This window comes from Oncorhynchus clarkii, chromosome 12 (assembly GCF_045791955.1).
Source record: "Oncorhynchus clarkii lewisi isolate Uvic-CL-2024 chromosome 12, UVic_Ocla_1.0, whole genome shotgun sequence".
Lineage (NCBI taxonomy): Eukaryota > Metazoa > Chordata > Actinopteri > Salmoniformes > Salmonidae > Oncorhynchus > Oncorhynchus clarkii.
Genome location: NC_092158.1, coordinates 66,641,625 through 66,666,303, shown reverse-complemented (window position 1 = coordinate 66,666,303; position 24,679 = coordinate 66,641,625). Strand labels below are relative to the sequence as shown.

General features: G+C 39.1%; 3 protein-coding genes across 3 annotated transcripts; all 3 read left to right on the top strand.

The window, feature by feature from the left end:
* Positions 1-3,947: 3,947 nt before the first annotated feature.
* Positions 3,948-5,332, top strand: LOC139422169 (interferon a3-like). The gene is made up of 5 exons (XM_071173325.1): positions 3,948-4,097; positions 4,257-4,328; positions 4,736-4,888; positions 5,030-5,128; positions 5,246-5,332. Exons 1-5 carry the CDS (start codon positions 3,948-3,950, stop codon positions 5,330-5,332), a joined length of 561 nt encoding a protein of 186 aa, XP_071029426.1.
* A 2,085-nt stretch (positions 5,333-7,417) lies between these two features.
* On the top strand, positions 7,418-10,488 carry LOC139422513 (interferon a3-like). The gene is made up of 4 exons (XM_071173670.1): positions 7,418-7,552; positions 7,721-7,903; positions 9,923-10,095; positions 10,413-10,488. Exons 1-4 carry the CDS (start codon positions 7,418-7,420, stop codon positions 10,486-10,488), a joined length of 567 nt encoding a protein of 188 aa, XP_071029771.1.
* Positions 10,489-22,407: 11,919 nt separating this feature from the next.
* On the top strand, positions 22,408-23,532 carry LOC139422168 (interferon a3-like). The gene is made up of 5 exons (XM_071173324.1): positions 22,408-22,557; positions 22,716-22,787; positions 22,949-23,098; positions 23,238-23,336; positions 23,443-23,532. Exons 1-5 carry the CDS (start codon positions 22,408-22,410, stop codon positions 23,530-23,532), a joined length of 561 nt encoding a protein of 186 aa, XP_071029425.1.
* Positions 23,533-24,679: the final 1,147 nt, after the last annotated feature.

Sequence of the window (24,679 nt, the reverse complement as noted above, 5' to 3'; positions counted from 1 at the left end):
AATACAGACAAAACAAAATGAAAATGAAACATGGATCGGTGGTGATTAGAAAGCCGGTGACCACACTGCCAGTTCTCTGACCTCCTCCTTAGACTGGCCGTTGTGGGTGATCAGGCCAACCACTTTGTGTCGTCAGCAAACTTAATGATGGTGTTGGAGTCGTTTTTGGCCACGCAGTTATTGGGTGAACAGGGAGTACAGGAGGGGACTAAGTACACACCCCTGAGGGGCCCCAGTGTTGAGGATCAGCGTGACAGATGTTTTGTTGCCTACCCTTACCACCTGGGGGCGGCCCATCAGGAAGTCCAGGATCCAGTTGCGGAGGGAGATGTTTAGTCTCAGGGTCCTTAGCTTAGTGATGAGTTCCTGGGAAATCAGTATGTCTTTCTCGTCAGACTTGTTAAAGAAAAAAGCTTTTTCCAGTTCGTTGTGAGTAATCGCTGTTCTGATGTCCAGTAGATATTTCCGGTCGTAAGAGATGGTAGGGAGAGGGAGAGGGAGAGGTGTGGTGCCAAGACAAGTAAAAACATAAATGACAAACAACGCAAAAAAACAATCTATTTGTGCATCTGGGTAGGCATATAACGTGAACGTCTAGCAAACGAAAGGCAGCGAGTTTGTATCTCATCACAGACAACCTTATCATTTTAAGTAACGTTGTAATGGTAAGAGTTTATTTTGTCCTTGTGGTATAATATTTTAGCTTCTGTAACTTTCTCACTTATTATTCAAAGATTCATACACGATTATCAAAAATTATTGTAGAATCCACATAAATGTAGAAGTTCTTAGAAGCATATTCTTATTTTGTTTACAGTAAAAGTGACTCCAAAATGACACAAAACATGATCTATCATTAATTTCTATTGGACACAAAATAAATCTGAAACTTAACCAAAACAAACAGCAAATGCAACCAACTAGTTTGTAGAGTCGCAAACTGGATTTAGTCATTGGGAGCTATCAAAATGGGACCAAATACGTGTTACTACTTCAATACACATATAAGTTCATTTCTCCCAATACTTTTGGTCCCCTAAAATGGAGGGGGTATCTACAAAAAGTGTTGTAATTTCAGAAAATATGTCAGATCTCCCCAAGGAGATGTGGGTGTGGAGTCAGGCGCAGGAAAAACAAGTCCCGAAAGAAAAGGGCGTTTCATTTAACAAGTTCAAAATAACAGGACTCCGGACTACAACAGTAGCCACAAACCATACTAAAACACAGTCCAGGGAAAAAACACCTGTTAAAAAATTAACAAGAGAAAACGCAACCCAAAACTTACTGACAGTCAAACAAAAACAATCCCGCACATAACCCAAAGGAAATGGCGAGATTAAATACCCCCTCTAATTAACCAAAATGAAACCAGGTGAAACACAAAACAAACATAACCAAAAGAAAAGGAAAAAAAAAAGGATCGGTGGCAGCTAGTAGACCGGTGACGACGACCTGCCGAGCGCCGCCCGAACAGAGAGAGGAGCCACCTTTGGTGGACGTTGACGCAGGCCTCGAGGACGACCCAGAGGGCGAGGTGCAGGGCTATCAGGATGGAGGCGGTGGAACTCACCCAGCAGAGATGGGTCCAAGATGCCCCCCACCGGTACCCAACACCTCTCCTCCGGACCGTAAACACGCACTGAAACGGCGACAGGTCCGTGGAGGAGTGGCGAAGTGAATTCTGGGCCATCTCGGCCCAGGGAACGAACCTCGCCCACTCTCCAGGCCGGTCCTGTCAATACGACCGCAGAAACCTGCCCAGATCCTGGTTCACTCTCTCCACCTGCCCATTACTCTCAGGGTGAAAACCAGAGGTCAGGCTGATCGAGACCCCCAGACGCTTCATGAACGCCTTCCAAACCCGGGAAGTGAACTGGGGACCCCGATCAGAAACTATATCCTCAGGCACCCCGTAGTGCCGGAAGACTTCTGTAAACAGGGCCTCGCAGTCTCTAGGACCGGGCAAAGGGAGGAGACTTGGTGATGTTGTATTTGTTCATTGCATTGCACAGTAGGCTATTACCTTATTAATCATAGTATCCGTGTAATTCATTGTATTAATATTATTCACAAGGAAATTCATATTAAAGTTATTTGTTATGTTTACTATTTTTCCCGGGTTAGAAACATGAGTGTGCATCTTAACCCTCGCATTGGAGACAAGGTGAAGAACTACTTCAAACAGCTGGATGACTTTCTTTCACATGAGGTAAAACATCTCCTATGTTTACTTTTTTGTTTGTTTTTGGGACCCTATACCTATGATGTAAGCCTATGTGTGCCATGTTTAATTTTAAAATAAAATAAAATATATTCGTTTCCTGCTTTTTCTTTCAGAATTCAGTTCGTGCGCACGGGAGGTCTTGAGAGTTGAAATAGAGGGCATCCTGAGACATTCTCAGAAGAATTTAACAAAAATGCCAAGAATGTACGTGTCATGGTAGCATGTTGTAGTTACATTTTGCATAAGTTTATTAAAACCTGTTTTATAAGTAATAGTGTTCTTTATAAGTAAAAAGTTCTAGATACAACCAAAAAGGGTTTTATTGATTGTTTCATATATATAACCCCTGAAGGTTCTATATAGAACCCTTTTCTAGAGTGTGTATAATATTTGAATAAACACACGCACACACAGCTTATATTTGTTAGAAATGTGCTAGTAATTTTGTAAAGATGTGTGTGTGACCTGAATGAACCGATTAATGAAGACGAATTTCTCAATGAAATGTTACCATAATACCATACCAACATCATCTTCAATGAAAAACAACAAAAGCCTTTACAATACACTTTTAAACAAGACATCATATAATTGTGGCATTTTATCACTGTAAAAAATGGTTTATTCATGTAGTTATTAATAATATAAAGTATATACTGCAACATTATATTTTGAATGTTAGTTCAATGGAGAGTACCAATCGCTCTTAAAACAAAGCCTATACTCTTCAGTCGCTGGGGAGGAAAGGTAATAGATGCAGAGGTCCCATCAACTTACATAACCGGAGGAATAAATAAAATATGTATTTACAAGCCCATTAAAGACAAGACTATTGAATACAGAGACAGATTATCTACGTGAAAGAAGTATCATACGCACACATTCCTAATGGCCCAGATTCAAAAGCCCCCGCAATATAGGCTCAAATTTAAGCAGTATTCCCAAGGTCAGTACTGCCTGTGCACTTCATAGGCTACCAGTGTCTTTTTCTGAAAACCGGGAGCATATAGAAGGGGGTCTATCAAAATATTTCAGACCACCCAAACCTGTTTCTAAAACGAAATAAAGTAATGTTGAGGTTCTATTTCATACAACCCATACAAGGTTGATCTGTATCTTTACATAGACAGTTGGGGTCCACAAACCACAATTACCCTATAAGCAGGTGGTTACAACGTAGTTGACACCAAAGTTTCTGTGTGCAACTGAAAAGGTGTTGCGTTTTCAAACATTAAATACTTTGGTTTTCGAAGTGAAAGGCCAAACTAAATTTGTTCTATATGGTGATATTTATTTAGGCCATAGTCCGATGGATTCACATGTTTATTTTTTTCATCAAAATAATCCTGGTTGAAAGGTCAAAATTTCGTGATAAAATAGCAAATAGCTGAAGATGTAACAATTATTCGAGCGATGCACCTGTCCTTTCGATGCATTTTCTCCACACGTACAAAAACACTCAGGTATGAAAGTGTAAGGGAACTTCCACCTTTCACTTTTTGAACACCTTGCAGACTCGTTGTATAAAGGATCGACACAGGTTGGAACATGGAAGAACTTGGGTGGCAGAACTGGTATTGATCAGTCAGGAAGAACACACGTAATATCTTTATCCGTTGCGGACAACTTACTTTTGTCGGAATTATACGAAGTAGTCTATCTTTCGGAAGTGCACCAACGTTGATTGCGGACAGACCGAGAACTACAGTAGACCTACGCTAAAATGGGTTCAATCACCTTTTGGATGTGCTTGGTCATGACGATTTGCACCTGGAATAAAACCATCGGATGCACATGGATGAAGACACTGCCTCGGTCTCCGAGCATGTTCCAAGTGTTCAGCAACAACACCATAACGATGCTTCAGAAAATGGTAGGATATAGGGTCATGTTTAATCACTTGTTCCTGGTCATTGAGCTCTTGTCATCTTTTCAACATTTCATGAGCTGCTGTGTTTCATTGAAATTACCTGACTCCTTTTTGTACAATAATAATAATGCAATATTTTGTTTATATTTTTTGGCATCTCAGGGTCATGAAGTCTCTCGAGGACCTCAGATCACTTTCCCTGATAAACAATACAGACAAGTCAATAATTTCAAGGTAAGAAATATGCATAAAAAATGTTTTGTTCTATCCATAACCTTTTTTTCTAAGAGTGGATTAAACACTGAATTCGGGAAGTATTCAGACCCCTTCACCTTTTCAACATTTTGTTATGTTACAGACCATTTCTAAAATGGATTACAAATAAATAAAAAAACATAAAAAAACGTTTTGGCTTTGTCATTATGGGTTATTGTGTGTAGATTGATGAATGAAATCATATTTATTACATTTTAAATTAAGGCTGTAACGTAACAAAATGTACAGATAGTGAAGTGTTCTGAACACTTTTCCGAATGCACTGTATATAATTAGGTTAAAACGAATTTACAATTTGCTATAATTTTTCGATATTTGCCATCAATTCATAAGGCATATACTAATACAAATCACTCTTCTTCTAGGCTGACGAACAGATTGCCTTCATTTCGCATACTCTGAACGCTATAAAGAAATTGTTCAGCAGTGGTAAATATGAGTCCACCGCCTGGGACCAGAAAGGAGTTGACAAGTTTATGAATGACCTCTATCGCCAGACCTCGGAGCTGGACCAATGCGTATGTCATTTGTGATTTTCGCCTCTTTAACAGTGATGCAAAAAGGAAAACATTATACTATCCTTCTTGATTATAATATAAGTGGTTACATGTTAATCAAAACATAATATTAAATGAATGATTTGTATTTTGTTCTAACAGGTAAAGGCTATGAAAACTAGACTGTCAAAATCTGTCAACAGAGTGAACAAAAAGATGAGCCTTCACTTTAAGTTCCTGAAGCATTTCTTGAAACGCGAGGTAGGTTGATCCATTTGTCTTACAAAGAGAGTACATTCACCAAATCTGGATGTTTTTATGTGATGATACAATATGTGTCTATTCTAAAATATTAACAAGTGTATTTCGTTTATGCAGGATTACAGCGCGAGCGGCTGGGAAGACATAAGGACAGTGGTGCTGGCACACCTACAAAGACTAGACACAACATTAAGTAGCAAATGAGCGTTATGTGTGTGTTGTGTAGATATTTGTTATTTATATATCTATTTATCTATTCATATATCTAACTATATCTTTTTACATGTTTACTTATTTGTTTTTTTAACGTATTTATTTATTGTGTAGTCATGTATTCACAACTCCGAGGAGTAAATATTTTTTTATTCTGAATAGTTATGTGATTGACTTAGGCTATACATGGCCTAATGTATCAATGTTTCCGTGCATTTTTTTTATTCATGAAGGCCATTGCATACTGTATTTATTATTGCAACCTGATAGGAAATGTTTGTTATTGTAATAATGAAATATATTAAAATTAAATAAATGTGTCCTCTACAGCTGTAATCTTTTTTAATCAAATAAATTCTAATTTATCGCATACACACATTTAGCAGATATTTTAACGGCTGTAGCTATATGCTTGTTTTTCTAGCTCTACCACTGCAGTAATATCTGACAATACAAAACAATACACACACATCTAAAAGAAAATTAATGGACATAAGAAACATAGAAATATGTCGGAGTCCGGAGTATATATACACAGTACCAGTCAAAAGTTTGGACACACCTCAGGATTTTTCTTTATCTTTACTATTTTCTACATTGCAGAATAATAGTGAAGACATCAACACTATGAAATAACACATATGGAATCATGTAGTAACCAAAACATTGTTAAACAAATCCAAATATATGTTATATTTGAGATTATTCAAAGTACCCACCCAGCTTTGATGTCTGCTTTGCACACTCTTGGCATTCTCTGAACCAGCTTCAGGAGGTAGTCACCTGGAATGCATTTCAATTAACAGGTGTGCCTTGTTAAAAGTTAATTTGTGGAATTTCTTTCCTTCTTAATGCGTTTTAGCCAATCAGTTGTGTTGTGACAAGGTAGGGGTGGTATACAAAAGATAGCACTATTTGCTAAAATACCAAGGCCATATTTCTGTCAGGAACAGCTCAAATAAGCAATGAGAAGTGACAGTCCATCATTACTTTAAGACATGAATGTCAGTCAATGCGGGACATTTCTAGAACATTGAATGTTTCTTTAAGTGCAGTTGCAAAATCCATCAAGCACTATGATGAAACTGGCTCTCACGAGGACAGCCACAGGAAAGGAAGACAGAGTTTATTAAGACCCTGATGGAACAGGTGTTTTCGAACTGGGTTGGAAAAAAGCCTGCACCTTCTCCTGCTGGTCTCCAGGACCGTGCAGACAGTTTTGGTGACCACTTCCCTACAGTATAATATACTATGATCTTTACAGTTAAACAGACTTTGAATATTATGAATTAATCCCAACATTATTTAGAAAAAGGGAGAAATGAACCAATGCCAAGTTTTGACCTTGCAGAGTCAAAAACGTGCACAGCACTATGACACACACACACACGCACACACACACACACACACACACACACACACACACACACACACACACACACACACACACACACACACACACACACACAAAGAAAATAGAAAGTTCCAACAAATCATGTTGTCGTTGCTTGTCAACTTTGCATACATAGCAGACAACAGTAAGGTGAAAGTTGGTTACGTCATTGTGAAAATTAAAGTTGGGAGATGTGGGTATTGACGCTGACGTTTCCCATTCACTTTTCCGTTGTAGCGCAACAGCAAAGGACTACGGAACAATATTTCGGACTAACTTTGATCGAAAACCACTAAATGAATGTCTTATATGGCTACATTTCTTAAGAAGTTTGGGTTTTCGCCTTCGACGATATTATCGGACTTTTTTTTCGGTTCAAGCGAAGTTATTAGCAGTTGAAAGCAAAGCTCGCGAATAGCCTATAGTCGCTAGTAATAGTCAAGCCGATATCTAAAATGAATAATCTTACCTTGTGATTCAATTATAATTTAAAGCTGATTTCAAGGAGAATGTGAATAGATTTACTTGGGTTTTTTTTCGGAAGTCACCGCCTCCGGTAGGTTGATCGGTGGGAAATTCTCCATACAGTTTTCCCTTTCCCAATTCCAGATTAAACTACTTAACACAATGAATATGTTCAAACTCATATGGAAAACTAACAGCGAAACAAATAGCTGTTTACAATGTATACAATGCAGAGCTGGACTTGTATTGTTCTTATTATTTGCAGTATGCAGAGCGTGTGTCATTGCTGTGACTGGATCCGACACCACTACGGTCACTTGAGCGCAGAATACCTTTCCCTGCTGGACCAGATGGTGAGTTATTAGCACACTGTAAGAGGAGACTGAATGCATGTATTAAGGACAGCAAAACAACCAACCAAGTAAAATAGTCATATGTTTCATGTTTAGCATCTGTGTTAGAAAACTGTTAGCCTATATTTGAATATACATACTAAAAGGGCGCTAAGGCTATAATGACAGAGATATCAAGAGACGCTATCTACATTAGGCCTACTGTACTGTAAAGTCAGATTCCGGAACGAGGCCATCTATAAAATCACAAAACTGTTTGATGGGAATATGAAGTCCGTCACCTGGAACAAGAAAAACCTGGACGATTTCCTCAAAATTCTAGAAAACCAATTTGAGAACCTTAATTCCTGCGTAAGTAACGGGTCTATTTAAAGTATAATCCCTGTTCAGGTCAGGGTTCTCCAATCCCGTTTATGTCGAGGTACCCTCCTGTAAGTTTTCGCTCCAACCCCAGTTGTAACTAACCTGGTTAAGTTGATCAACTACCTAATTAATCAGGTGTGGTAGATTAGGGTTGGAGTGAAAACCTAAAGGAATGCAGTTCTCCAGGAACAGGGTTGGAGAGCCCTGGTTTAGCTGTAGCCTACTAACTCTACAAGTGGAGAAATTGACTTATAAAGTACACATATGTTCAACTTTTTCCACATTTTGTTACCTTACAGACTTTTTCTAAAATTGATCAAATTGATTTTTCCCCTCTTCAGCTTATACACAATACCCCATAATGACAAAGCAAAAACCGTGTTTTAGATATTTTGTCAAACATAATAACAATACAAAACTGAAATATCACATTTACGTAGGTATTCAGACCCTTTACTCAGAACTTTGTTGAAGCACCTTTGGAAGTGATTACAGGCTTGAGTCTTCTTGGCTATCATGCTACAAGCTTGGCACATCTGTATTTGAGGAGTTTCTGCCATTCTTCTCTGCAGATCCTCTCAAGTTCTATTCGGTTGGATAGGGAGCGTCGCTGCACAGCTATTTTCAGGTCACTCTAGAGATGTTCGATCATTTTAGCGTAAGTCCGGGCTCTTGCTGGGACACTCAAGGACATTCAGAGACTTGTCCCAAAGCCACTTCTGCGTTGTCTTGGCTGTATGCTTAGGGTCGTTGTCCTGATGGAAGGTGAACCCTCGCCCCAGTCTGAGGTCCTGTATGCTCTGGAGCAGGTTTTCATCAAGGATATCTCTGTACTTTGCTCTGTTCATCTTTCCCTTGATCCTGACTAGTCGCCCAGTCCCTGCCAATGAAAAACATCCACAGCATGATGCTGCCACCACCATGCTTAACCGTAGGGATGGTGCAAGGTTTCCTCCAGACGTAATGCTTGGCATTCAGGCCAAATATATTTCATAAGACCAGAGACACTTGTTTCTCATGGTCTGAGAGTCCTTTTGTCAGGGAGGTGCCGTTTGGCAAACTCCAATCCGGCTGCAATGTGCCTTTTACTGAGGAGTGTCATCCGTCTGGTCATTCTACCAGAGATGGTTGTCTTTCTGGAAGGCTCTCCTATCCCCACAGTAGAAATCTGAAGCTCTGTCAGAGTGACCATCGGGTTCTTCGTCACCTCCCTGACCAAGGCCTTTCTCCCCCGATTGCTCAGTTGTGCCAGGCGGCCAGCTCTGGGAAGAGTCTTGGTGGTTACAAAGTTCTTCAATTTAAGAATGATGGAGCCCACTGTTTTCTTGGGGACCTTCAATGCTGTAGAAATGTTTTGGTACCCTACCCCAGATCTGTGCCTCGACACAATCTTGTCTCAGAGCTCTACGGACAATTTCTTCATGTCCTGGTTTTTGCTCTGACATGAACTTTCAACTATAGGACCTTAAATAGCAGGGTGTGACTTTCTAAATCATGTCCAATCATTTGATTTTACCTCAGGTGGACTCCAATCAAATTGTAGAAACACCTCAAGGCTGATCAGTGGAAACAGGATGCACCTGAGCTGAATTTTGAGTCTCATAGCAAAGGGTCTGAATTCTTATGTAAATAAGGTATTTCTGTTTTTGCATTGTCATTATTGAATATTGTGTGTAGATTGATGAATCATTTTTTTCTTTAATCCATTTTAGAATGAGGCTGTAACGTAACAACATTTGGAAAAAGGGAAGGGGTATGAATACTTTCCAAACGCACTGGATATGGGTTATTACAGATTTTGAGCCCGTTTGCGACATCACATAAATAATATTGCAGCAATGAGAAATGTAAATTATTGTGGATTATAATTAATGGAAAGTTTTCATGGGCTTTGATGCATTTTTCATTATGGCAAATCAAGTTTGATATTTTAAAGTGGAAATTACAATCTTTAGAATCCTTTTCAAACATTGAATACACATTAAATTTCAATTTCCTGCCGTGCAGAAAAATTCTCAGAAAAAAAGGGATCAAATGAAGATCCTACATCTGCATGATGCTAAAGTATTGTTTCATTTTGTCCGACATGTATCACCTGCCATGAAACCTGAGAGGAGACTGAAGCGGTACTTCAAGAAGTTGAATAGGAAGGTTCTGAGAAAAATGGTGAGTTTGATTTCGTATGGAAATGTGTTTAATACATGTAATCATGAATATAAACTAGGGTAAACAGGAGCAGTGTTCTTTAAAACAAAATAGTGAGTACTGGGGACATATGTATCAAGCATCTCAGAAGTGCTGATCTTGTATCAGGTCTCCTCTGTACTTATTTATAGTGATCTTGAAGACAAAACTGATCCCAAATCAGCTCTCCTACTCCGAGAAGCTTAATGCATACGTGCATTTCTATGTTCTTTCTATGTTGTTCAAGACAATATGGTCACTATTTTGCCAAGAAAGTTCACCCCACTAATATTTGAAATGTTCTGTTTTTCAGAACTACAGTGCTCATCAGGAAAGAGATGAAACGTCATCTGCAAATATTGGATATCCTTGTGGCACAATTGTACTGACCATCCAGACTCATTTCAGAAGCTACACCCTTACCAGTTTATAAAGCATGAATACAATCATGTGGGACCCTGTCAGTCTATTTATTATATTTAAATAATACATTATCGTTTTTTATTTTAATAATTTATTATTTATATTTTGTATTTCCCTTTTGTACCTGTGTTGAACTGTAATGCCGGTCTACTTGAAAAAGCAGTGAAAAAATAATATTGAAAATCTGAATTAAAACCTATTTTGTATAAATTGTCCAAATTTCGTTCTTGTCTGAAACCAATGAGAGTGGATTTATAATATCTTATATAACCATCAGAGGGGATTCACATTAAACTTGTTGCTGATCAGTCACATGATCATTTCTACTTTAAGTTTATGTATGCTTGTACTTTCGTTTCTTTATGTAACTTATTTTTTATATGTATTTATACTTTATGAGGGTTGCTGTTCATGTTTTTCCTGTTCGTTTTATGTGTGTTAATCACACTGGGGCTGTGGGCTGAAGGGGGTGGGGAGATCTGGGTGAAGAGTAGAGGATAATTTGGGGGACCAGGAACTTGACATTGTGGGATGTTTATTTATAAAGTCTGTCCAATGTATTAAACACCTGCATGTCTTACTATGATTGGAGGAGAAATAAGAAAAAAGACATGGAAAAAGAGACAAAAAACAAGCAATACTTTTAATGGATAATAGTTTAGTCCCCTGAAAAAGGCAGGGTGCGCAAAAAAATAAAAACAAATAATTTATATAGCTTAGTCATATATATATATATATATATATATATATAACTTTTTAAGTGGCATGGGGATCCTGCTAATAATTCTCAATGGATTACTGAGGTCAATTCTTGTATGACATTAGACAAAGTGTGTATTAAATAGGCCAATGTGGCAGCATTGTAGATATATCATGTGTATCCATTTGTATTATGGTATGAGGTTATTATTTAACATCTAGAATGGTGTGTATGTGTGTTTATATTGTATGGTATAATACTCAGAGCCCCACTGTCAAACCCTGGCCATAGAGAGGCTTATATTCTCTATTTTGGTTAGGCCAGGGTGTGACTAGGGTGGCCATTCTAGGTTCTTTATTTATTTTCTATTTATTTGTTTTTGGCCGAGTGTGGCTCCCAATCAGCGGCAGCTGTCTATCGTTGTCTCTGATTGGGAATCATACTTAGGCAGCCTTTTTTCCCACCTGTGTTTTTTGGGTATTTAGTTTCTGTTCAGTGTCTACACCTGACAGAACTGTTTCGGTTTTTCACTTTGTTCGAGTGTTTTTTGAGAAATAAAATATGAACACTTACCACTTGGTCAGATCCTCATTCCGACGAGAGTCGTGACAGAACTACCCACCACAAAATGACCAAGCAGCATGGCCAAGCGGAGAAGGGATCCTGGGCACGGGAGAGAAGGGAGTTTAGGTCATCGTGGACATGGGAGGAGATCATGGCAGGCGACAAAAGCCTGCCATGGAAACAGACGGAGGCAGATAGAGAGATCAGGAGTTACGGCAGAGACGGGAGCACTAGAGGCAACCCCCCCAAAATTGGGGAGGGACACAGGTTGGCGAGCAGAGTTGGTCACGGTTCCAGTGCCATGTTTTACGCACCGTGCATTCAGTGCACAGACACAGCTCGGTGCGTGCAGTACATGCTCTCCGTACCTGCCCGTAAAGAGGGGTATCCAGCCAGGAAGGGTGGTGCCGGCTCAGCGCTCCTGGTCTCCAGTGCGCCTCCTCGGGCCAGGATATCCTGCGCCTGCTCTGTGCAAGGTGTTTCCAGTGCGCCTGCACAGCCCAGTGCATCCTGTGCCAGCGCCTCGAACGTGCCGGGCTAAAGTGGGGATTCAGCCAGGAGGGGTTGTGCTTGCTCTAAGCTCCAGACCTCAGTGTGCTTTCACAGCCCATTGCATCCTGTGCTGGTCCCCTGCACTTGCTGGATTGAAGTGGGTATCCAGCCAGGATGGGTTGTGCTTGCTCCACGAACCAGGCCTCCAGTGTGTCTCTCCAGCCGGGTGAGCCCTGAGCCTGCCCCACGAACCAGGCCTCCAGTGTGTCTCTCCAGCCCGGTGAGTCCTGGTGAGTCCTACTAATGGTCAATAGTGAATTGTAAATTGGAGTTGGGTTTCAGTTCAACATCTGTTCGGAATCTGTGGAATGCAACTCCTGAACTCAGTGACGTGTGCCTCATGTGCCATATTGTCATAGGTCTGTACATTGAGTCGGGGGCAGGATGTGGCCATTGGCCACGTTGTACTGCAAGGACTTCTGATTGGTCAACACCAGGCTGGGGAGTGGGGTTATAAAAGGCATCCTGTTCCTATGTTCGGTGGGGAAAAGCTGAGGACAGGGGAGACTGAACATCTGAACATCTACCTCCCAGCATAACATATTGATTTGTCATCTCACAATAAACCAATTTTCTCCCCCTGATTTGCTTTGGAGTTTTCGTTATTGAAGAAAAACATAAATTGCTAACAGATGCTGCCATAGAGTTACATTAGAAGTGCCCATCCAAGAAGGCTCAAGGTCGCTGGCCACAGCTAAATGACGTTAAATCAAGATATATCTGCAAAAGCTTTGACTGGACTGATAAAGTCAACATCCAGCGTTCAAAATCTTAGCTCGCAAGCTAGACAAGCAGTCATCATCATGACTCACGTTGACAATCTACTGTCAAATCCTTTTCAAGCCTTGTCATATGAAGAGATGCTGTAGATAAAACATATAAGTGCTCATCTGCCATTAGACATGAACATTACACAACAAGTTGGAAATTGCAAATTCAACAATGAGAGGTTTGTAAGGAATCAGTGGCTAATTTCAAATAACTAGCCTGCTATTCAGTAAACTTGTGTGTGTGGTCCAAGTCTGGGTTTAAGGGTCTCTTTCCAAGATTAAAAGGATAAACTTTCAACACCACGGGCCAGAAAAGGTTGAATACATTGGCCTTGCTGTCAATCCAGCATGACTTTTGCAGTGTTCAAAATAATTGGAAACTAGGAACTGGGAAATCTCAGACTTCAGTGAGTTCAAACAACTAGGAATTCTGTAGAGAAAAAGAGCTCAGACAGAGAAAATACGTTTTGAACAGTCATCCAGCTCGGAATTCCAAGTCGGGATCTCTAGAATTCCTACCTGAAGATTACTGACGTCATGATTCGACCAGTTTTTTCTTGAGTTCCCAGTGGTCTTGGAAGCACCATAAATCCAGAGAATGCCAGACTTTGATGACAAGATGTGCCCAAAAGATGGACCGCAGCGCCTCCTTCCTGTTCAAGTGAACGTAGCACGAAAAGGTGAGTCCAGAAAAGTTTTGTATGCTGCTGCATAAATTATGTAATATGCCAGGGTGATATGTATACTAGTAGCCCATATGCCTCACCCTAATAAGTTTGTCCATTTCCTGTTCTGATCTGACGTGGTGGTGCATATGTAGCCTATAGCCTGTTGTAGAGAAATGTAATCATTGAATATTGTAAGAGCTTTCAATGTCTCCTCACATTCCCTTCTTTTTTATACTACGGTTCTGACTTGGTGCACAGGGAGAATACTGTAAGCATGGCCCATGTTCTGAATTCTGTCACTGTACATTTCAAAAGTGCTGAACAAATAGTTATATTGACTACGTCCCTCCTAGCTCGCTCATGAATGTCTTCATCAAAATTATGGATTGCCTCTTATCCGCTCCTTATGCCGTAGTTTGCACATCTCAATTATCAGTAGAAATCACATTTGTTTAGGCAAGTCAGCCATATTAGCTATGTTATTTTAAGGCAGTAAATGAGGCTGAATGATCTGTTTCCCTGCTAGACAAGGCTCCGCTGATAGCCAGGTGTAGCAGCGTCATGGATTCACTCCATGGTGCTGAAAAGAAAGCTCTGCTGTTGGGACAGCTTTATGTAGGCCCTTGCAGTTTATGGGCACCATTTGTCATCGTTATTGTGCAAATATTGTACTCTTTAGTGTTATGTTGTATTGGTTTTGCTGACATGAGCAAACATTTTTGGGGGAGTTTGCCCCACCAAGATTTAGATGCTAAAAGCCGACTGTCATGATAACCAGTTTGACATGGTGGAGTGTTCCATGTTGCATATATATGATTGGATGAACATGGAAGGACGCTCCTCTAAAAATCATAAATAACTTCTTATGCGCAGGTGGGATGCTAGCGTCCCACTGGCCAACATCCGGTGAAATTGCAGAGCGCCAAATTCAAAATACTAAAATACTCAAAATGAACATTCATAAAATGTTACCATCTGAGAACAGCCCTCTGCTTACAAAAGCATACAAACGTTTTAAAACCAAGTAAAGGAATTACAAAAGTCAGAAACGTCGATAAAATGAATCACTTACCTTTGATGATCTTCATATGTTTGTAGTCACAAGAGTTCATGTTACACATTAAATCTTTGTTTTGTTCGATAAAGTCCCTCTATGTCCCAAAAACTCAGTTTTCTTGGCTCGTTTTGTTCAGTAATCCACTGGCTCAAAGGCAGTCACGACATGCAGACGAAAACATCCTAATAGTACCTTTAAAGTTCGTTGAAACATGTCAAACGATGTTTGTAATTAATCCTCAGGTTGTCTAATGTCTAAATAATTGATATCATTTCAACGGGACAATAGCGTCTTCAATAGAAAGGAAAAACAACGAACGGTGCGCAATCAGTCACGCGCTCAAAACAGCTCTGGTTAATTTAGAGTCCAGTGAAAGAATGGTCTAATTCTTCCTCGTATTTCAGAATATGAGCCTGAAACAATGTCTAAAGACTGTTGACATATACTGGAACTGCAATTGGGGTCCTATCCAAATACATACTGTATAGGCAGGCATTCAATAGAAAAGTACCCACATCAAAAATATCCCACTTCCTGGATGGATTTTGCTCAGGTTGTCGCCTGCCATGTCACTTCTGTTATACTCACAGACATTATTTTAACAGTTCTGGAAACTTTAGAATGTTTTCTATCCAATACTACCATGCATATGCATATCCCTGCTTCTGGGCCTGAGTAACAGGCAGATTACATTGGGCACCTCATTAATCCAAAATTCAAAATACTGCCCACAACCCAAGAGAGGATAAGCACAACATCAAACTTATTCAGGATTTGGTGAGTGGGCTGACATAAACCATTGTTTATTGTTTCCGAGCATGAAATGTAGGCTCATTTCTCAATCTGGACACAATTGACAACTTGCATAACTATATATATATATATATTTTAAATACCTACAGGGGTCATTTTCGGGTGCAGTGCTTGCAAGAGAATGTGTACATCAACATTCAATAGTAATTTGTTATTTGAAGACACCCATTATCAACAGGTAGGTTAGTCTGTAACTTTTAAAGTAGCCAAAGAATCTCCTCTAACGGAATGATTGTGTAGCACATTGATTTACATTAATTTATTTTTCACAACAGAGAGAGATTATTTTTCATTTTAGGTCAAGTGAGAAAGATGCTGAATTTGCTAAACCTTGTCAGCCTCTGCATTCAAGTTGAAATGTCTTCCCTGATATGGCAATACCACCTACTACATTGAATTGTTTCGCACAGTTGAATGCAGATGATAACTCTACCATTGGAAAGTCTGTTGGGTAGCCACATCTAACGCAGCCAAAGCGTGCAGTTTAACCTCGGTTTCCCCGGGAGCAATCAGTAAGCGGAGTTAGCCATCCCGTCCTTGTCGCCAAATTGCTAGAGAAATTCTATAAGAAGAGTGCAGATTCTTTCAAACAATTTTATAAGATTTGCAAAAATGAAGCAATCAATAACAACCACTTAATCAATGCATCATTAGGAAAGCCCAACAAGCAGAGATGTCTCTACTTTAATAGAAAAAGTACAACCTATTTTGTCGAAGTGGCAGTTTAGCAGATTGGTGGAAAGAGAGACGCAACGTGGTGTGTAAAAGCTGAATTAGCTTGTCTTTTCACATTTAGATAGCTGACGTTGCCACCAATGTCTGTTCCTTTCTGCATGTTTCCACACATCTAAGTTCCTGTAGATTGTGGAAACAGTATGTCACATACTGAGGTCGCACCCAAACGACTCTTATTTGTACACACAGACTCACAGACTGAGTAAGATGTGGCTACCCAACAGTTAATGACTTGAATATTCGCATCATTCTTAACTTGGCTAAACAGTATAGTCGTTGTGCGTCCGGAGGCTTCGTAAATTCGCCCTGGCTATCTGCTCCGATTTCAGATCCCTGGCAGAGTGATGCCAGGAAAATATCATCTCCCTCATGGTCAACAAAACAAAGGAGCTGATCGTGGACTTCAGGAGACAGCAGAGGGAGTACGCCCCCATCCACATTGACAGGCCCTCAGTGAAGGTAACCAGCTTCAAGTTCCTCGGAGTACACATCACTGATGTTCCATCCATACCCACAGTGTGGCGAATAAGATTAGCCTGTATCAGCAAAATACTAACATATAACAATGGAAAATTATCTAACCAAAAACAGCATAGTAAGTCTAATTAAACAGTATAGTATGTCATGAATTTTACATTTCCACCACATAATGACGCAGTATAACAGTGGCGAGCAGAACGGCATCTCAGAAATAACCATTTGTGGCTCCTTGTCATGGATGGTCTATTGCAACAGACGACCAAAATGGGTTCTACTCCTACCAGCTATAAACAAGAAGCGGCTCCACTGGGAAAGCAATCACCAAAACTGGACAGTTGAGAAGTGGAAAAAGGTTGCTTGGTCCGATGAATCCCGGTTCCTTTTGCATCATGCTGATGGCAGTCAGGATTGATGTACCTAATAAACTGACCGCTGAGTGTATTTTACATGTTGATTACTGTGAGGGTGGGGGCATCTCTAAATATAATGTCCAAAAATATAAAACAATATTATTATACATTTTTTTTATTGCTTAATATTGTTATTATTATTATTTGTTTTAAATAAATATTTGTCCACTTTCCATAATGTTTGTGTTGTGTCATTAATTCTTATTAAACAAAGGTCCAAAGTGATGTTTTGATTTAGAGCTTCACACTTTAGTGGGATTCACACTAAAATGTTAAATAGTGCTTCCCTCTGGTTGATATTTGGGGTACATGAAATACTGGGAAAATAAATTAAATGTATTCCGTAGCTTAACTAAACAGCTTTAGTGAACTAATCATCTGGCAACCACAGCAAGGTGTCAGCAGAAGGAAGGCCAGAGAACACATACTTGGACCTGCTAAGGAGCAACACCAGACTGGAGGAGGAAGATGTATCTGCAGTGTAGGACAGGCACCTCCGGAGGACCCACCTTTCATCCGGTCACCCAAATCCATAAGGTGAAGACTGTGTGTGTGTGTGTGTGTGTGTGTGTGTGTGTGTGTGTGTGTGTGTGTGTGTGTGTGTGTGTGTGTGTGTGTGTGTGTATATATATATATATATATATATATATATATATATATATATATATATATATATATATACAATGTTGTTGGAGAAGAAAGGATTATGTTTTTTTAATCACACTGATGAATCATAAGTGGTTTGAATGATTTATATTACACAGATGTAGGACATTGCAATAAATGAGGCACACACCCATCTTTTAAACCCCCTGTGACAGAGCGCATTGGAATATGAATCTATTGTATTGACAGGCACGACGCAGGACCAGTGCACCATAACCACCATACATTACGCAGACCAGTGCACCATAACCAATCAGAGCTGCATTAGACATATTTGCAAAAAGCCATTGCGGTACATGGCTCTGAGCCATTCACTTTGAACTAGGGAAATTGCGCTTGCTTTGATATCGACGTGAGAGCTGCATGTAGCCAGCCACCTGTGTACATTTGTTCATTTTCTTTGCTAGTTATTGAGCGATTATCCCAGTTTTAGCCAATGTCTGGTCAACAATGGGGGAGTAGTTGCTTCCTACAAGAGCACAAAATGTGTGCATTTCTATCCATCTTTGAAAAGCCAGTCAGGTTCAGAGATTGTTGTATTCCTTAAAGGGGCAGTGTTGCATTTTGAGACTGTCTTGAATAAGCTAAGTAGCCAATAGGTGGAGGGTAGCATAATGTGCATGTTTCTCTCTAATAATGGTATGGGAATAATAATGCATTTTATTTTTTATGTAACAACACAACATTTTCAGTCACCTCCTTGTCTGATGGACAAGTGGATTAACCTTAACCTAAAGCCTTGCATGCTTTTTTCAAAATGTAGGCCTACTTTGAACACCACCCATTGGCTGCTATTAACAGAACATGCAATAAGCATGTAATAATGTTGAGTGAGCTAGCCTTGCACGCAAACAATGTTGTAGCTGGGAAAGATAGATGACGAAATGCAGTAATATTTAAAAACGTTGGTTTTCGAAAGTGAAAGCGATTATGGTGTGTAATCACCGATGTCATCATCTGCCGAGACAGAGGCTGGCCCACGGTCATGGCTATAAGGGTTCCTAATTGTCAAATTAATGTACAAAGTTTTGGGGGGCATTTTACCTATCCCTAACTCTTTTCCTAAATTGAACCTAATAATCCTAACCTGCTACGTTAATTATCCTAACCTGCTGCGTAATTTCGGTTAAACCTGCTACGAAAAATCAAAATGGACGTTAACGTTAACTTGGCCAAAGCTGGATCCCTTCTAGTCATGACCCTGTCCCACGTGCAGTCATACAAAATAACAAATGACTTTAATCTGTATAGTAGCTCGCTGACAGTGAGCACTGAGCAGTCATTGTTCATGTTATTTTATTTGGCCTATAGAAACTGTAAGGAAAACACCTTCATGGCATTAACAATAGAGTTACCTTTTTATACTCCAATGTCACTATGTTTTACAATAAATAATGAAATGCCATGGATGCTACATGTAGTATATTAAGATAACTGCATTGGAGCAGCTGTGTGGAGTCCAACTATTATAATAATGTTCTTCTTTCTGAAACAGAGTAGCTATGCAGATAGTTACACGTTCCATCCCTTGAGAGAAGGGATGTTAAAAAAGTATGCTTTTAAACGCTTATACTGTAGGCTATCAACCCTACTCAATAAATATAAAATTGAAGTACAAAATGGATAGGCTACTGTGTTGAAAATACATTGCGTGAAGCGCAATGTGTATATACACACAGAAGACAAGAATGTCGTCAACAGCTTTGCAAGGTGGAGGAATGGAATTTTCAATGCTCTTTCACTTTCCCCAGTTGAACTTTCCTTGTTTAACAAATTACCTCATCCATGGCATATCAATGAGGGAGGCTATGCAGGTAGGGTAGGTAGCCGACCGTTTAGAAGTCGTGTTCAGGGATGTATCAACTCACCGGACACATGGCGACTCTTAATGTCTCCGTTGTGGTACATCTTCTGTGTGTAATTGTTCTTTACCCGGTTGTGTATGCTAAATGCAGTAACCAAAAGGAGCAAATGCATTATCTTTCTCAAACTCGCCAGACCCTCAATGATCTTTCCATGGTAGGTCAATTTATGTAACCTGTTACAAATTGACCTTATAGGCAGACATATTTAGAAATATGGCTCTGAATATAGGCTTTAGCATACTGTGATATCACAATTTATTTATTCTAGATGAAAATGTATTATTGGAGCTTAATTAATTCATATATTTAGTTATTTTATTGAGATATTTGTATTATGTGTGTGGTATAGGAGAGGAGACCAAGAGGCTGTATCCCAGAGGTGGAAATTATAATGGTCCAAAGTCCAACGCTTTCAAAAGAGGTGATGCTCAGGAGATCATGAGTGTCTACAATTTCTGCGTTAGTCAAGTTCAATCGCATGGTTACACGAAGTGTTATTCTGATTACAGGAGGGGGAAAGGTTTAGACACGAGACTTGCGTTTCAACTAGCCAGCGAGCTCTTCCAACAAAACCTAACTCTTGTGAGTTAATCTCAGGGAGCTCCAAGACCTTCTTGCTCGACAATATATGACCTATTCGGAATGTGTACGTTCTTGGTTATGTTTCATTTGTTAACTTTAACTTGTTGCACAATTTTTTATTTCTACTATTATTATTCAAGTAATCACATGGATATTGATTTTAATGTTGTTTGTTGTTTACTATTTCAGGTCAGAGACATGCTACTGCGTCAAAACATTCCAATTGGTGATATGGTTTAGAACTACTTCAAACAGCTGGACGACTTACTTTCACCTGAGGTAAAGCATCTTATAGGTTGCATTTTACTGAGAGGGCTGGAGTGGGCCTAGCCTATACCTATGGTGTATAATGTATTCTTTTCACTTAAGCGTTTTTCATTTCAGCGCTACAGCTTGTGCTCGTGGGAGGTCGTGAAAGCTGAAATGTGGAGCATCCCGAGGGATTTTTATAAGAAATCAAAAATGCCAAGAACACACGTGTGAGAGTAGCACTACTTTTAGTTCATTTCTGCAAAACATGTAATTTTGATGATTAAATTAAATGTACCACTGTAAGCTTCATATGTTTGTTATTTATCCGTGTTGCAAATTATTTCCATGTAGGCTATGATATTTAAATTAAGATACAAACACGCCTTACATTGGTTGAAATTGTGCTAGCAATTTTGTAAAATTCTGTGGTGTGATACAACCTTGAAATACAACGACTTTTTCGTTTAAATGTTATACTAAATTAGATGTTATTCCTACTAACAATTGCATATCAACATCATCTTCAATGAAATACAATAAACTCCTTTACAATACTCTGAATTCCAGCCATACTTTCCCGCCCTTTCAGACATCATCATATCACTGCAAAACATTGTTGATTCAGATAGTTATTACTTCTAGCAAGTGCATGATATCCAGTAAATATGTAACATAATTATAACTCCACATTCTGAATGTTAGTTCAATGGAGTATAGCAATCGCTAACCGTGCTGTTACTCTTCAGTCTCTACAGTGGAAAGATAATAGATGCAGAGGTAACATCAACTCACATATCTGGATAAAAGTCCAATAAAAACACATGAATACGGAATACTTTGACAAATGATCTACGTGATAGACATATTTTACTCACAAGTGCGTGTAGGCCCAGATTCAAAAGCACCCGAAATACAGTCTCCAATTTAAGCACTAATGTCAAGGTAAGCAGTATTGTCAAGGTCTATACTGCCTGTGCACTGCATAGGCTACCAGTGTCTTATTCTGAAAACCGGGTGCAGAAAGGTGCTCGTCTACGAAATTAAATAAGACCACTAAAACCCGTTTCTAAAACGAAATATAGTAATGTTGAATGTGTAGTTGATATAACCCATACAACGTTGATCTGTATCTTTAAAAAGGAAGTTGAGGTCCAGAAACCACGTTCACCCTTTAAGCAAGTGGTTCCAACGTAGTTGGATACCATAGTTTCCGTGTGTAAATTAAAAGGTGATGCGTTTGCGAAGACGAGATTTAAACACAAGGGTTTCCGAAGTGAAAGGACAACGAAATGTTTGAAAAGAAATGCATATTAATTTACGCTGTCGTCTGACTAAAATGGATTCACAAGTAAATGTTTTTAATCTAAAACATGTTCCTGGTTGGTAATCCAATATTTCAAAAAAAATAACAAATCAGTCAAGAATTGAACAAGTCTTCGAGGGATGCACCTGTCCTTTCCGTGCGTTGTCTCCAGGCCGAAAAATATACTGTCAGGTATGAAAGCGCCTGTCTACCGGGACTTCCACCTTTCACTTTCGGAACACCTTTCAAAATCTTTGTATAAAATATCGACACAGATTGCAGCATGACAGAACTCTGGATTTCGAGAAGAGGGTCGATCAGGAAGGACACTTTATCTCTTTGTCCTTTGAGGAAAACTTATTTTTTTCCGGAATTATACAAAGTATAGGCTGTCTTTCGGAAGTCTGCCTAATTTTGCACCTCGGTTGATAGCGAACAGTCAGCGAACTACAGTACACCTACGATAAAATGGGTTCAATAAGCTTTTGGATGTGCTTGATCCTGACGATTTGCACCTGGCATAAAACCTTCGGATGCACTTGGATGAGGACACTTCCTAAGTCTCGGAGCATGTTCCAAGTGTTCAGCAACAACACCATAACGGTGCTTCGGGAAATGGTAGGATACTGTAATGTTTATTCACTTGTTCCTGGTCATTGAGCAGTTGTCATCTATTCAACATTTAATGTGCTGCTGCGTTTCATTTGATTCAGTTACTCGTTTATGTATACAATAATAATATTGCAATCATTTGATTCTATTTTTTGCCATCTCAGGGTCATGTGGTCTCTCGAGAACCTCGTATTACTTTCCCTTACGAGGAATACAGACATGTCGATCATTTCAAGGTAAGACATATGCATAGCCTACACTATTTAAAAAGGGTTTTGGTTCAACGTTTTTTCTCATAGTGTAGGCCATATAATTAGGTATTAACGAATATGCAAAATTTGCTATACTTTTCTGATATTCATAAGGCATGTACTAAAACAAATCACTCTTCTTCTAGGATGACGACAAGATTGTCTTCATTTCGCAAACTCTGAACGCTATAGAGAAATTGTACAGAAGTGATAACTATGATTCTTTCTGGGACCAGAATGTAGTTGACGAGTTTATGATTGACCTGCATCGCCAGACCTTGGAGCTGGACCAATGTGTAAGTCTATGTGATTTGTGATTTACTATTAACATTAATGCCAAAAGGCAAACATTATCCTATATTTTTTAGATTGCTGTATAATGTGATTTAAACGAATCATAACATAACATTAATGACTTATATTTTGTTCCAACAGGTAAAGGCTATAAGAGCTACACTACCAAAATCTGACAAAGGAGTGAACAAAAATATGAGCCTTCACTTCAAATTCCTGAAGAATTACTTGAAACGCGAGGTATGTCAATTTGTCTTACCAAGAGAGTGCATTCACCAAATAAGGATATGTGATGACACAACATGTGTCTATTCTAAAATATTACATGTGTGTTTCGTTCATGCAGGAATACAGCGCAAGCGGCTGGGAAGGCATAAGGAACGTGGTGCTGAAACACATGCTAAGACTAGTCACAATAATATTGACTAACCAATGAGCCTCGTGTGTGTGTAGAGATTATTTATTTATACTTCTATTTTTTCAACTATTTATTTACACGGTTATTTTTATATATGTTTTATTTATTTATTATGTGAATTCACAACTCTGCGAAGTAAAACACATTTTATACTGAATAATGTATTATGTGCTAGGTATTTTTAAGCTATAGAAAATGTAACAACGTTTTCATGCATTGATTTTTGTATTTATGAAGACCATTGCATACTGTATTTATTATTGCAACAATATTGGAAACGTTCGTTATTGTAACGATTAAATACATTTGAAATAAACTAATGTGACCTCTAACAGCTGAAATATATTTTTAATCTAACATATTTACATATGGGCCTAATAAAAAGGTCCTTAGATAGGCCTGATAATGTCACACAGTGTTGTTTTGTCTTAACTTGAAGACTGATGATATCACACAACCCGTGCATAATGGCTGGGAAACCCTTTAAATGCGTCCACAGTGGAGGCAAGATAAGAAGACATTTCAGCACCATGGCAAACAAACAGACAGGAACGGACATGATTACAGCAATCCTGAATGAATCGTGAATAATGATTAGTGAGAAAGTTAAAGACGCACAAATATCATACCCCCAAGACATGCTAACAGCATTACAGTAACTGCCGAGGTTTGCATTTTTTTGGAGATGGGGTATGATATTTCAAATCAAATCAAACTTTATTTGTCACATGCACCGAATACAACAAGTGTTGACCTTACCGTGAAATGCTTACTTACAAGTCCTTACCAACAGTGCAGTTCAAGAAGAGTTAAGAAAATAGTTACCAAATAAACAAGTAACAAATAATTCAAAGCAACACAATAAAATTAACAATAACTAGGAAATGTACAGGGGTACCGGTTCTGAGTCAGTGTGCCGGGGGTACAGGTTAGTTGAAGTAATTTGTACATGTAGGTAGGGGTGAAGTGACTATGCATAGATATTAAACAGCGAGTAGCAGCAGTGTACAAAACAAATGGAGGAGTGGGTGTCAATGTTCTGGCCATTTGATTAATTGTTCAGCAGTCTCATGGCTTGGGGGTAAAAGCTGTTAAGGAGCCTTTTGGTCCTAGACTTGGCGCTCTGGTACCGCTTGCCGTGCGGTAGCAGTGAAAACAGTCGATG

Coding starts and splice junctions, on each gene's coding strand:
- LOC139422513 (XM_071173670.1), top strand. CDS start 7,418: ATGTATACAATGCAGAGCTGGACTTGTATTGTTCTTATTATTTGCAGT. Junction 7,904..9,922: donor TTGAGAACCTTAATTCCTGC/GTAAGTAACGGG, acceptor CCTGCCGTGCAG/AAAAATTCTCAGAAAAAAAG. Junction 10,096..10,412: donor AAAATGGTGAGTTTGATTTC/GTATGGAAATGT, acceptor TCTGTTTTTCAG/AACTACAGTGCTCATCAGGA.
- LOC139422168 (XM_071173324.1), top strand. CDS start 22,408: ATGGGTTCAATAAGCTTTTGGATGTGCTTGATCCTGACGATTTGCACC. Junction 23,099..23,237: donor CCTTGGAGCTGGACCAATGT/GTAAGTCTATGT, acceptor TTGTTCCAACAG/GTAAAGGCTATAAGAGCTAC. Junction 23,337..23,442: donor AGAATTACTTGAAACGCGAG/GTATGTCAATTT, acceptor TCGTTCATGCAG/GAATACAGCGCAAGCGGCTG.
- LOC139422169 (XM_071173325.1), top strand. CDS start 3,948: ATGGGTTCAATCACCTTTTGGATGTGCTTGGTCATGACGATTTGCACC. Junction 4,098..4,256: donor TAACGATGCTTCAGAAAATG/GTAGGATATAGG, acceptor TTGGCATCTCAG/GGTCATGAAGTCTCTCGAGG. Junction 4,329..4,735: donor GACAAGTCAATAATTTCAAG/GTAAGAAATATG, acceptor CTCTTCTTCTAG/GCTGACGAACAGATTGCCTT.